General features: G+C 54.3%; 1 protein-coding gene across 3 annotated transcripts in view; it reads right to left on the bottom strand.

The window, feature by feature from the left end:
• KIAA1522 (KIAA1522 ortholog) overlaps positions 1–12,424 on the bottom strand; it is a 56,906-nt gene that overhangs the window by 8,776 nt on the left and 35,706 nt on the right. For 2 of the 3 annotated variants that reach the window (XM_038377669.2, XM_038377673.2), the window contains exons 2-4: positions 3,108–3,263; positions 2,402–2,457; positions 39–159 (exon numbers count right to left, since the gene is read on the bottom strand). In XM_038377669.2, coding sequence (XP_038233597.1) covers positions 39–159; positions 2,402–2,457; positions 3,108–3,263 — 333 coding nt within the window. Of the gene's footprint in view, positions 1–38; positions 160–2,401; positions 2,458–3,107; positions 3,264–8,209; positions 8,615–12,424 lie in introns of those variants that run through there. The other variant, XM_043505960.1, reaches the window with a different exon arrangement.

The raw sequence follows: 12,424 nt of genomic DNA, 5'->3' as shown, positions 1-12,424 counted from the left end.
ACCCTCCCCAAAACTCCCACCCCGCCTGTGGCTAGTACCTTTCCTCTGGATCATCTCCGAGCGGATGGAGAGGGCGTCCTCCGAGGCATTTTCCGTTGTGCACGACTGGGTCCTGCTTCGGAAGGAGATCTCATCCTCCTCCGCAGAGGTGTGGGAAGACTGCATGGGGAGGAGAACAGGTTCAAATAAGTCCGAGCCTTATAGGAACAGATGCCTCCCTCCTTGTGCAAGCCGCTCCCCAGCATCAGAGTCCCCCAACAGGGCCCCTTCTCAGCCAGAAAGTGACTCAGCAGCTCCGCACTTTGAAGACATAAAACCTCTCGGAGCCCCAGTGTTACGAGTCAGCCCCATCTGCATGCAGGCAGAACCCTCCCAACTAGGAAACGGGGCCAGAGAGGGCAGGCGGGAAAGTCTCGTGCCCCAGGGTGTGTTCAGCCAGCCCTTGGGCCCCCTTGACAGAGGGGACCCAGCAAGAGGGAATGAATGCCCAGCAGTGACCTGACCTGGCACCAGATGGCGCTGCCTACTTCACGTACCTGTGAAAATGTGCCCTTAGCAGCCAGTGGCCAGCTGCAGTTGTCTGACTGGGGATGCACTGATTGCAGTTGAATTTAACCTGGCTCCCAAGCGAGTGCAGCCAAACTGGCATAACCCTGGTGTGAACCAGAATGAGAGTTCCACCCAGCCCACCACTGCGTGTGCCCTGAGCTTCCAGGATTTCATCTTATTCTGCCCAAGGGAGGGGAGCGCCTCTCGAACATGCCAAATGGGAATGAGGGAGCAGCCTGGCTGTAGATGATTAGGAAGGGCATTGGGAGGGATGCAAACAATCGCACAGTGGTGGAGCTGCGATTTGCTGCAGCGGGACCCAGAACCCCTCCCTGGGTGAAACAGCAGCACAAAATCCCAGCTGGCAAATGGGCAGCTGCATTTGTCAGCAACACCCTGCAGTTTATTTCTGCTGCCTCTCTCTGAAAATCACCACGCTGTCCCTCTTCCCCTCCTCTTCTCTGTGCCTCCTCCCTCCCACATCTACACACTCATGGGCATTAAGGCTGCTAGCTCACGGCCCAGCGCTGCGCTGCTCCTTTGCTAGAGCTTTGTCCAGTCTCATTTCCAATGTCGCCAGCTCTGGGGCTCCCCCAAATTCCCTTGGGAGACCGTTTCATAGCCCATCAGATCCTATCCGTGGGAAATACATCCTGACATCCAACCTACATTTTCCTTGCTTGATAATATGGCAACCAAATCAATGGTCTGTAGGGGGGAGTCTGCAGCCAATATGAATAGTCTTGTCATTCAAGCACTGGACTGGGAGTCACGAGATCTGGGCTCCTTCCCCAGTGGCTTATTGGGTGGCCTTGGCTGCTTTCTGCTTCAGTTTCCCCATTTTGCAAAGCAGAGATGATAATCCCTGTCTCACAAGGTATAGCGAGCATTATATTGCTGAAGACAAAGCCTTAGAGGGTATCCTCCACTTAGCTTCAGCCCAGCTGGATACGTTTAGATGAACCATGCCAGCGTATGAATCACAGTTGCTGCTCTTTTCCAAATTCCGTCTAACATTTGATATGGAGGAGTTCAGAACCTGCCCCTCAGGGCTCTATCTGAGGTACTGTGTAGGACAGAGGTCTCCAGTTTGCCTTCCCCAGTGTCTCTGTCTGCCCTACTGAATTACAGTCTCATTTCTCAGCTTTCTGCCTCTCAATCTGCCACCAAAGGGGTTACGAAAGCAAAAAACCAGTCAGCTAGCTGTTGGAGCAAATACACCCAGTGAGGCTCTAGGAGTGGGAAGGGCGTAGGCGGAGAAGGGTCAGAGGCCCAGAGACGGGCTGAAACCAAGCTTTGGCCAAAGGGGTGGGCATTTCTTGGCTGTTAGAGACGGGGAGGATCTGTGGACATGGGGACAAGTGGGTCACAGTCGGGCAGGCCCTCCCCACCACTTGTTACTGCCAAGATAAACCTAAGGGAATAACTCCAGTGAGGGGGAAAGCATGCACCAGGACTCAGCCTTATCAGCTCATACGTCCTGCTGCTTCTTAGTGCCACAGCATCTGATTGCATCTCTCAGCTCCTCATGTCCCTCCTGTACCCCCAGGGTTTCCCTTCCCCAGCCATCACCCCCGATAAGCTGCTTGCCAGGATGCTCCCTCACTGCCCGGCTCCTTTAGACCCAGGGTGAGTGGGAAGGCACCCAAGAGAGAACGTCTCGGGGACGCCCAGGCCTTCCCCATGATGGGGGCGGGGGAGCACCCAGGAAAATTCCCCGCCTAGCACTGTACCTGCCCCCACTGCAGGGGCAATGACTGCCCCGTGTATCAGCAGAGTGTGCTGCAAGCCAACCAGCACCCTAGCCCAGAGAGCCACAGGCAGGGGGGGTGGGGTGACGGCAATCACCCACCTGGATGCTGTTGCTGTCTCCGTAGTCCCAGCCACTTCTGGTCTGTTTTTGTTTTTCTGGAAGAGGAAAGATTGAAAAAAATCCCTAAGGAAAATGTAAGAGAGGAGGAGTCCCATCAAACTGCGGGCTGGCGGAATGGCTGTGTCTGGAGGCCCTGGCCCTGGGGCGCAGGAATGGAGCAGCCCAGAGCAGGGCTGGGGGACAGCAGGTGACGCTGGCCCTGCGTGTCCTGCAGATCAATACGCCCCCTTCCCCCCAGCCGCAACCACTCCACCTTCTCTGCCAGGCCCACAGTGACTGGACTCTGGTCAGACACAAAAACAGCCCACCCACAGCCCCGCCTATCTGACCAAGAAGCAGGAGCAGAGGGGGTGTGGGTGGCAGCATGGGTGGGTGCAGGCTGATGGAACATAGACACTGGGCCTGTGTGAGAGAGTGAGATTTGGGGGGGACGGGGACTGGGGGGAGTGTCAGATTTATGTGACCCCCTCCTGTTTTGGCTCTTCCTCCACTCAGTGTTGGCTACACCAGCGCTGCCTCCTCTGACGTATGCCTTACACCAGGGTGTGCCATGCCTTGTTTGTATCCCCAGGGAACACCCGGGCCTGCCCCACCCCCTGGGAGACCCTCTCCCCCGGATGCTCAGGTGAAAGCAGGAGCAGAGTACCTGGAGTGGACAAGCAGCCCTGTGGGGGACGGCGCGTACCTTGGTGCTGCAGAGATTTGAGCCCTGCCTGAGCCTGGTTGTGCAGCTCTTCCAGGTGCGGCGGGCGGCTGCTGGGGAAGAAGACATTGTCGGGCTGCTCTGCTCCCTCCTTGTACTGGACATTCAGCCTCTTCTTGTTCTCAGCCTTGGCAGAGCCTGGGGAGGCAAAAGGAATCAGCCTTGCACCACCACATCCCAGTGCCTGCAGCGGGGGCTCCTGGGACGGGGAGGAGACAGCAAGAGGCAGCTCCAGGCCCAGGCCCCCTGCCCCCCTGTCAGTGCTGAGCTGCCCTCACACTCACAGCTTCCCGGTGCGGTGACTTCATCGGGGGACAACTATTTATTCCCACCCTCACTCCTGGTTGACTGACTATCAGCAAGACGGAAACAGAACGGCCTGGAGGAATCCTGGTGCCCCGGTTGGAAGTGGGGGTGCAGAGGGGAGAGTGCATTACAGAACATGCGGGGGAGCCCAAACAGAAGCAGATGTACAAATAGGGGGGCACTGGGGAACTTCTGGGGAAGCAGCAGGCGTGAGTTCCCTGGACTCATTGGAGGCCTACGCTCTCTCGCTCCCACCTGGTCCTGCTCACATATACCCCTGGCCACACCAGTGGGATGCCATCGACTCCTGCTTCACCCCCAGGGCTCCACCCAATCCCCATCCAGCCATGCGAGCCCCTCACAGCCCAGCCGCAGGTAGGGAGGGGCCATCTCATCCTGTACAGACAGGATCTGAGGCCCAGGGTAGATTCAGTGCATTATACAGCAACTTGTGGCAGAGCCGGGAACTGACTCCAGATCTCTCAAGTGCCTGCTCGGTGCATCCTTCCTAAGCATTAAGAGGATCTCCATTGCCCTTGTGGGGCAGGGCCAGGGTTAACTCGCTCTCCCTGACAAAGCTAGGGGCAAAGCTAAATAGCTGAGGGCCTGGCCCTGCTGGGGAAGGTCAGTGCTTAGGGCAGGTCTACACTTATAAAGCTGTTGCATGTTAGTGAAGACACTACTATGCTGATGGGAGAAGCCCTCCCATCGCCCTCGTGCTGCCTGCACCAGGGATTAGGTCGGTCTAACTGCATTGCTTCAGGGGGTGGATTTTTCACACCCCTGAGTGACGTAGTTCCACCGATGTACGTTTATAGCGTAGACCTGGCCGCAGTCTCTGCTCCAGGAACCCCTCCTCCGGTCACACTCCCCTTGGCGTCCCTCCTCTGCTGGAGTCTGCATCCCCATGGCCTGGCATTTCTGACTCTGCGATGCCAGCAGGAATCAGCAAGCCAGCTAGGCGAGTCCAGGGCTTTTGCATTTCCGGTATCCATTGCAGCAGAACCCTTCACTGGCAGCTCCTCTTACAGCCCTGCACTGGCAGAGGTGACCTGATACCTTCCCCACCAGCCCCTGGCTTTGGCAGCGGGAGGCTGCAGGTCTGACTCTGCTCTTTTGGAAGTGGATCTTGTGCCTTTAAAATGAATGACTGAATAAGTGAAAGCTCCCCAGGGTGTATCACATGACTGAGACCAGAAATATCTGTGCACCTTGCACACAAACCAAATGAGCCAGCAGCTCCGGGCAGCTTAAAGAGACAGGCCCCACCAGCACAGGGGAGAGCCCTCCACAGAGCCCCAAAGCCTCCAACTTCATCTCTGGGAGCTGCAGCCACCTCAGGGACTAAGGAGCCAATCCTAAACCAATAGGAGCAGAGGGTGCCCAGTGCCTTTCAGGATGGGACCAGGGGGCTGTCTGGCATAATCTCGGAGCCAGAGGGTAATTGCTGGCTGATTTACTGCTGCCCTAGTGATCAAAATACCTTGAGAAACAGTCAGGCCCTTAAATACACCCCTAATAATAGTATTGATATGCTATTTATAGCGCAACTTTGAGCCAATAAATGACTAATAATCCATTGTCCTTATTATACAGCCCTTTTCATCTGAGGATCTCAAAGCACATTACAAACACTAATTAAGCATCACAACTGCCTCTCTTCTCCAAAAGATATATATTGCTATATATTGTAATAAACTAGCTTTTGGGGGCATCATTGTCTTCCACTAGGTGGAATCGAAATAGCTCAACTGAGTTATAGTCCCTATGTGGATAATAACTAAAAGAGAATCTCCTTACATTCAAGTGGCAGGGGCCTGTGGATTGAAAATGAAACAGGAGGACCAACTTTCTATCCTCATGGTCTCTGTGAAGTTCTGAGCAAATGCAGGGTTTAAGCACAGGATTCAAAGTTGTCACTAACTGGCTACAGAGGGATTTATTCCCAGATAATTATCCCCATTTCACAAATGGGGAAACTGAGGGACAAATCACTTGCCCAGAGTCATACAGTGAATCAGTGGAAGAGCCAGGAACAGAGCCTAGGGGCTTTGAGACCCAACCCCCTGCTCCAGTTACTGGATATTACATGTTTTGTCTTGTCTACACAGATTTTGTACCAGTATAACTGTCGGTTAGGGGTGTGATTTTCTATCAGTAGTTATACCAGTGCAAGCCCTACTGTGGAGGCAATTTTACCAGTATAGCTATTCCTGTTCAGGAAGGGATTGGTACACGGTAAAACCACCTTTATACCAGTAGATCTGCATCCACCCTAGAGGGTTGGTATTGCTGTAACTATCCCGCTATGGCTACAGCAGTACGACTTGCGTGCATAGACAAGGCCTTATTTATTCACACCAGAAATGTGCATTCATTTCTCCTACTCACAGCCTATCTGGAAGGAGGAAGCACTGACTTCAGAGTATTCTCCCTGGGCTTCTCACAGACAGCCGAGATGAAGGAGGGAAAGGGTTGATGACCAGGACAATAACTGGGACCTACCAAACTCTATATTTGAAGATCAGTTCCCACCACAGCCACGCACCTTCCGAACTGGCTCTCTCATTCCCATTCCCCAAGGCCTTCCTCCCACATTCTCCTTTCTGTCCATCATCTCACACTTTCGATCAGTTTTGCACCTATTCCCTCCAGGCAGGTAGCACTTATACCTTCAAACCCTACTTCACCCTTGGATCCTGTCAGAGGGAGGGGAGGATTATTATCCCAAGCCACAGAGAGGTGAAGGGACTTGCCCCGATGTCATCTTCAGAGCAAAACTCCCTTTTTGGAAGAGATGCTCTGGTCAAATACAGGTTATAAGGCCCAACACAGGGGAAACTGGGGGAAGTTCTATGGCCTGTGCTCCAGAGGAGGTCAGATGACATGATCTCATGGTCCCTTCTGGCCTTGGAATCAATTCATCTCTGAATGAGGTGTCCTAGCCAATCACAGGCAGAGCTGGAAATAGAACCCAGGAGTCCAGGCTGGTTCTTAGCCCAGGCTATTGCCCTACTTCACCCCACTAGTTACTAGTGCACTGAAGACTTCTACATGCTGACTCCAGGCTGCCCTTGAACACCTCACCCTCACCTGCCTTTTCTCAGCTTAGCAACGAATCGATACAGTGGAGACAGGTTTCCCAAATGCTGCCAATGCTGGGGAGGTTTCATCCTCACTTGCCTGAGAAGGACAAAGCTAGGGGTGCAGACCCTGGGCCCAATCATCTACCAGCATCCTTGTCAAGGGAAACAAGTTTGTACATTGGATGCAGGTTTGCCACCAGCAAAGGAGATAAGTAGCAGGGGAGGGGGTGGGAGTCTGAAGCAAAACAAGTAAATAAACCAGAAGATTCTCCTCCCACCTTAGCATTTACACCCCTTACACCACTTCAGGCATCTCAAAGCCCCTCAAACACAGGAATTAATTGAGCTCCACAATCCCCCTGTGAGACAGGGAAGTATTTACCCAGTTTTTAAAAATGGGGAAACTGAGGCACAGAGGGAGGCTGCGACTGGCGCACGGTCACCCAGCCAGTCGAGCCAGAAGCAGAACCCAGATCTCCTAACTTCCAGTCCCCTCCTTTATCTATTAGGCCACATTTCCTACCCCATTCCAGTGAAATCATCCCCTTCCCTCTGGTCGCGCGCTAGATTCTCATCTCAAAACAGCCTCCATTCACACAGCTGCTTAGTGGACTGAGGCATCAGCAGTTGGCTCTCACTAGCTGTCCCAGGCTCCAGGATCTAAGTAACCTGCCCTGGAGGGGTTCTGTGGGGGGTCACGCTTCCCACTGTCTACCCTGGGAGACAGGCGGGTGCTGAGTCAGGTCGGCAGGCTCTCCCCCTTCAGCCTACGTTTCCTACCCATTACGGCTCATCTCATTCTAGGTGCCCTGCAGCAGTGGAGAGAAAAACAACTTTGTGCTGAAGAAAGGACGGGAGAGGATGAGTAGCTGACAGAGGCTGTGGAATCACAACAGAGGCACCGACCATCCCCCTGCACACACTTCCCAGTGTCTTCTTCACCAGTCGCCCCGTCTTCAGGCCACACACACACACAGGGCCTCTAACCCAAATAGCTAGAGAACCACCCCTCCTCCACAGCCTCTCTGCCACTGCTGCACACACCCCATGTATGCACTCAGATTAAAAGCCAGGCAGATGAAATACGGACTGCTGCAGCAGCTCCAGATCTGCACAATGGGGAAAGGACACAGGACAATAGAAAGGATTCCACCCTGCTAAGCTGCACAGAAAAAGAGATTCTCTCCCAGCCAGCCAGCCGCAGGGTCGGATATGGGCAGAAACAGCAGGGCCAACGCATCCTGGATAAGTTGGGACAGAGACTACAAAGCACACGCAACCCAGTTTATGGGACCCAGGAGCTCTCTCACACAGCCCACCAGGGCCAATGCCTTCATCCAGGACCCCGGTCCACCCCCATAAAACCGTGCATACCCCAACCAAGCCCTTTACTGCTGTGATTTCAGCACGATCGCTCCCCCAGCCCAGGCACACCCTGCGAGTCATCTTCAGGCAGGAAGCAGCTCACTGGTTTATTCCGTTAACTTCCTAACAAGAGCAGCCACTGCTGGGGTGACCTTTCCCTGCCCAACCCAGAGAGGCAGCCAGCTAGAACGGGATCCTTCTCACACCATGCCGGGGAGCCAGCCCAGCCCCACAACACATGGGGGCAGGGAGGCTTTCATGCTTGGAGATCGCCCATGGCCAGGGTTACACAAGGACAAGGGTTCGTCCCACCGAGGCTGTACTCACCTTTCTTCTTAAACAGAGCCAGGAAGGAGGGCAGGTTTCTGCCGAGGAAAACCACCATCCCGGCGGCTGGTGGGCTCTGGCACCAAGGGACCCTCCAGAGATGGGGCTATGCAGCCAAGAACTCCTGCCACACTAGGGGTCCCAGCTGAGGCTGCTGCCTTTATCCAGCTGCCCCCCAGCATTCAGGATCCCTGGCGCTTTCTGCTGCCTCTCTCCTTCACACTCATCTGTGCCTCAGGATCCGGCAGGAAGATGCACAAAACCAGCCGCACAGAGACGCTGCCAGTGCAGCGGCCTCCATACAGAGAGCGGGGCTGGAGAAGTGTGAACTCAAGGACAGGGAGAGGAGCGGGGAGAAGTGGGGGGAGGGATCTCATCTCCCTGAGTCTCTGCATCTCCTTGGAGGCCAGCAGGGGAGTGAATACCGGCCCCCAGCTGTTCCAACTGCACAGTTAATTCATTGAAAAAGAAAAGCAGCCCCTCCCCTGCACCCCCTCCTCCCCTCCAGGCCCAGTGTCTGTCCCCGAGCACAGATGCCGTATCCAGAGTGGGAAGAGTTCAGCAAACGCTTCCCACCCGCCTGGCTTCCAGGAAACTAAATCCAGAGCAGCTGCCCAGAGCGATACAGCCCAGCAAGAACAAGCCTGTATGGGCTGCAGAGCAAAGGCAAGAGGGAGCCCTGGGGCTTGATCCCAGCTCTCACTTAGAAGGGCCTGGGAAAGCCAGGGGAACCGTCGGCCTGTGCCCATGGAAATTCCAGTGAGCCCTTTCACTGGGCCCTGCTGGAGGGAGCAGACCTGTTGCTCTCTTCCAAACCCAAGTTGCCAGCTGTCAGGAGCTAGCAGATTTTCAGCTGGAACTTCCATTCTGGCATCCAGAGTAGCAGGGGCTTTTCCTGGACTAAGGGCAAGCCTTTGGGACAGACCAGTATGATGAGGCAGACACAGCTCAGGAGTAACTATCCCCAGGCTTGCATGGACAGAGACAGACGGACAGACACATGCACACACGCGCGCACACACACAGGGGATGGGCAGGGGGTTGGACGGTTGTTCCCAGAGCACTAGGCAGTTTAACCCTGGTTGGCACAATCATCTCCCACCACCACCCCCTCCGAGCTCTCGGATACCACTGGGGGATGAGGACAATACGGAAAAACGACCCCAAAGCAGATTTAACCAACTAGCTCAGGGAGGGATGAGAGTGGCCCTAGTGCCGAGTCAGCGGGCACACCCCAGCAGAGCAGCTTCCCTTCAGATACTGGGCCAACTTCTCTTTAACTGGGGAGAGGGGTGCGCAGGACACCTCGTCACTGAGCCGAGCAGGACATCCCTCCACCCAACTCCTGCATACAGAGACATTCGCCTGGGGCCATTCCCACCCAAGTGACCGGCGGTACTCCAGGGAGGGCACGACCCAAGAACACACTGGCCTGGGGGCTGTCCCTGCCTGCCTGGACATATGTGGGGGACAAGGAGTCTGGAAGGCTCTGGGGGAGAGGGAACTGGGGAATTATTAGCAACCAGCTAGCAGCCTCACGGTCCAATAACCATCCCCCTGCGGGTCGCAGACCACATGGGTACTACAGAAACACCTATACGGGGGGAGCCTGTTTAATGACTAGACTCCTGGATTCTATTCCTGGTTCTGCCACTGACTCCCTGTGATCCTGTGTGAGCCACAGCCCCACTTTGTGCCTCAGTTTCCCCATCTGGAAAATGATGCTGACCTGTCTCCTCTCAGCACTAATGAAGGCTTGCAAAGTGGTAGGAAAGTGCAAAGAGTAACTAACACAGACACACATGGTGCTTTAGAGTAGCAGCTGTATTAGTCTGTATCCACAAAAAGAACAGAAGTACTAGTGGCACCTTAGAGACTAACAAATTTATTAGAGCATAAGCTTGGAGCACTTGACAAACACTGGTTAAGGCCAGGGCTACACTAGAAAGCTTTGCTGGCAGGGTTATCCTGGTAAGCCCTCCATGAGAAGACACAGTTTATACCAGCCAAAGAGTGCTTCTGCTGGCATAGTTTACACTGCTTCTCTGAGCAACATAATCTGTGTCTGCAAAAGCACTTTTGTGCCAGTAAAACTATGTCTACCCGGGTGCCTTGGATAGTTTAGAAATGCCATACAAAAAACAACCACCACCTAGCTGACACGGCTAGATCAGCAAACATTTCTTGTGTGGACTTGGCCTGAGCCCCAGAGCCCCCTGAGAGGCAGATCAGAATTATCTTCATTTTCCAGAGTGGGAAACTGAGTCAGAGCGAGGAGCTATGACTTGCCCAGGGGGTGACACAGAGTCTGGCAGAGCCAGGAATAGAACCCAGGGGTCTTGGCAACCAAACCAGACCACACGCCCTCTCCACACCTCCCCAACCTGTTCCCTACAATGGTGCATGCCCCTCACTTGTCAGCATTCCCCAGCACTCCTCTCTGTCTCTCTCCAGCACTGGGGTCCTTTCCTCTCAAGCTCTGCTCCCCTCCCCTCCCCTGGGCATCACTGAGTTCATTCCTGCTGGCTGGCATGGCCCTACCCCCACCCCTTCTGCTCTTCTGGGGAGCTGAACCTCTGTCTCTCACTGCTGAATATTCATCAGGACTCTGGAGAGAGGATACCCGGGTAGGGCAGGCCAGCACCATCTGGCATGCAGGGAGGGCTGGGTCTGTTGCACAACCCAAGGAAAAGTGCAAGAGGCTGGCTGCAGCTGCAGTGTGGAGAGACAGAAGGGGAGTCTGCTAATTCTCCCTTGCAGTGTCCCTCATCCAGGGGGAAACAATGCCTGGCAGGGTGCGGGGAGGACACCAGGCAGCTGGGATCAGCGAACGCTGAGGAGGAGGGGGCCAGAGGGCCAAGCATTTGGGGGTGTGAGAGGAGCCCAGGGCAGGAAGGGAGTCGAGAGCTCTCTGTGCCCCTTCTCTTCCCCAGGGTACCCTACAGCCCCACCCTGCACAGACTTCAGGTCCAGTCCCACTGGAGATTCATCTTCAGCCCCAGTTCTGAGGCTCATTTTGTAAGTCCTGGTACGTAAGATGTCTCTGCACCCTAGGGTGACCACTCCCTCCTGCCCCCAGCCCTTAGACACAGGGCTCAGAGGGCCTTCCCTGCAGACCTTACAGACATGCTCCTGTGGGATTCCTTGGCACTGCCAGATGGGTCAGGCACATAGAATCATAGAATCATAGAATATCAGGGTTGGAAGGGACCCCAGAAGGTCATCTAGTCCAACCCCCTGCTCAAAGCAGGACCAAGTCCCAGTTAAATCATCCTAGCCAGGGCTTTGTCAAGCCTGACCTTAAAAACCTCTAAGGAAGGAGATTCTACCACCTCCCTAGGTAACGCATTCCAGTGTTTCACCACCCTCTTAGTGAAAAAGTTTTTCCTAATATCCAATCTAAACCTCCCCCATTGCAACTTGAGACCATTACTCCTCGTTCTGTCATCTGCTACCATTGAGAACAGTCTAGAGCCATCCTTTTTGAAACCCCCTTTCAGGTAGTTGAAAGCAGCTATCAAATCCCCCCTCATTCTTCTCTTCTGCAGACTAAACAATCCCAGCTCCCTCAGCCTCTCCTCATAAGTCATGTGCTCTAGACCCCTAATCATTTTTGTTGCCCTTCGCTATACTCTTTCCAATTTATCCACATCCTTCTTGTAGTGTGGGGCCCAAAACTGGACACAGTACTCCAGATGAGGCCTCACCAGTGTCGAATAGAGGGGAACGATCACGTCCCTCGATCTGCTCGTTATGCCCCTACTTATACATCCCAAAATGCCATTGGCCTTCTTGGCAACAAGGGCACACTGCTGACTCATATCCAGCTTCTCGTCCACTGTCACCCCTAGGTCCATGTCCCAGACCAGGAGCACGAGGGGATGTTTGTACACATATCACCAATGGCTCCGTCCTGTTCAGTGTTTGGAGGAAGGACAGAGGTTGACAGCATCAGACAAGCTGGATCCCTGCCAGGAGCATGTGTCCTCAAGGTCGCTACATTAACAGCGTGGCTGCTTCACTCTGCCTCGACCCAGCACTACATTCCAGCCAGAGCCTAGTCTGCGTGATGAGTCCATATGTCCAACATACAGCTCATGCTCCAGCAGGATCACACCATAGGGAGTGAAGAACATGCCCCAAAATTGTCAGGAGTAAGGGACAGAACTGAAACTTCATCCAGAAGGCACTGGGCCAAGCTAGGAAGAGACACCT

The sequence above is a fragment of the Dermochelys coriacea genome, chromosome 19 (genome assembly GCF_009764565.3).
Source record: "Dermochelys coriacea isolate rDerCor1 chromosome 19, rDerCor1.pri.v4, whole genome shotgun sequence".
NCBI lineage: Eukaryota > Metazoa > Chordata > Testudines > Dermochelyidae > Dermochelys > Dermochelys coriacea.
The sequence above is the reverse complement of the archived record's forward strand: the minus strand, read 5'-3'. Positions and strand labels throughout refer to the sequence as shown.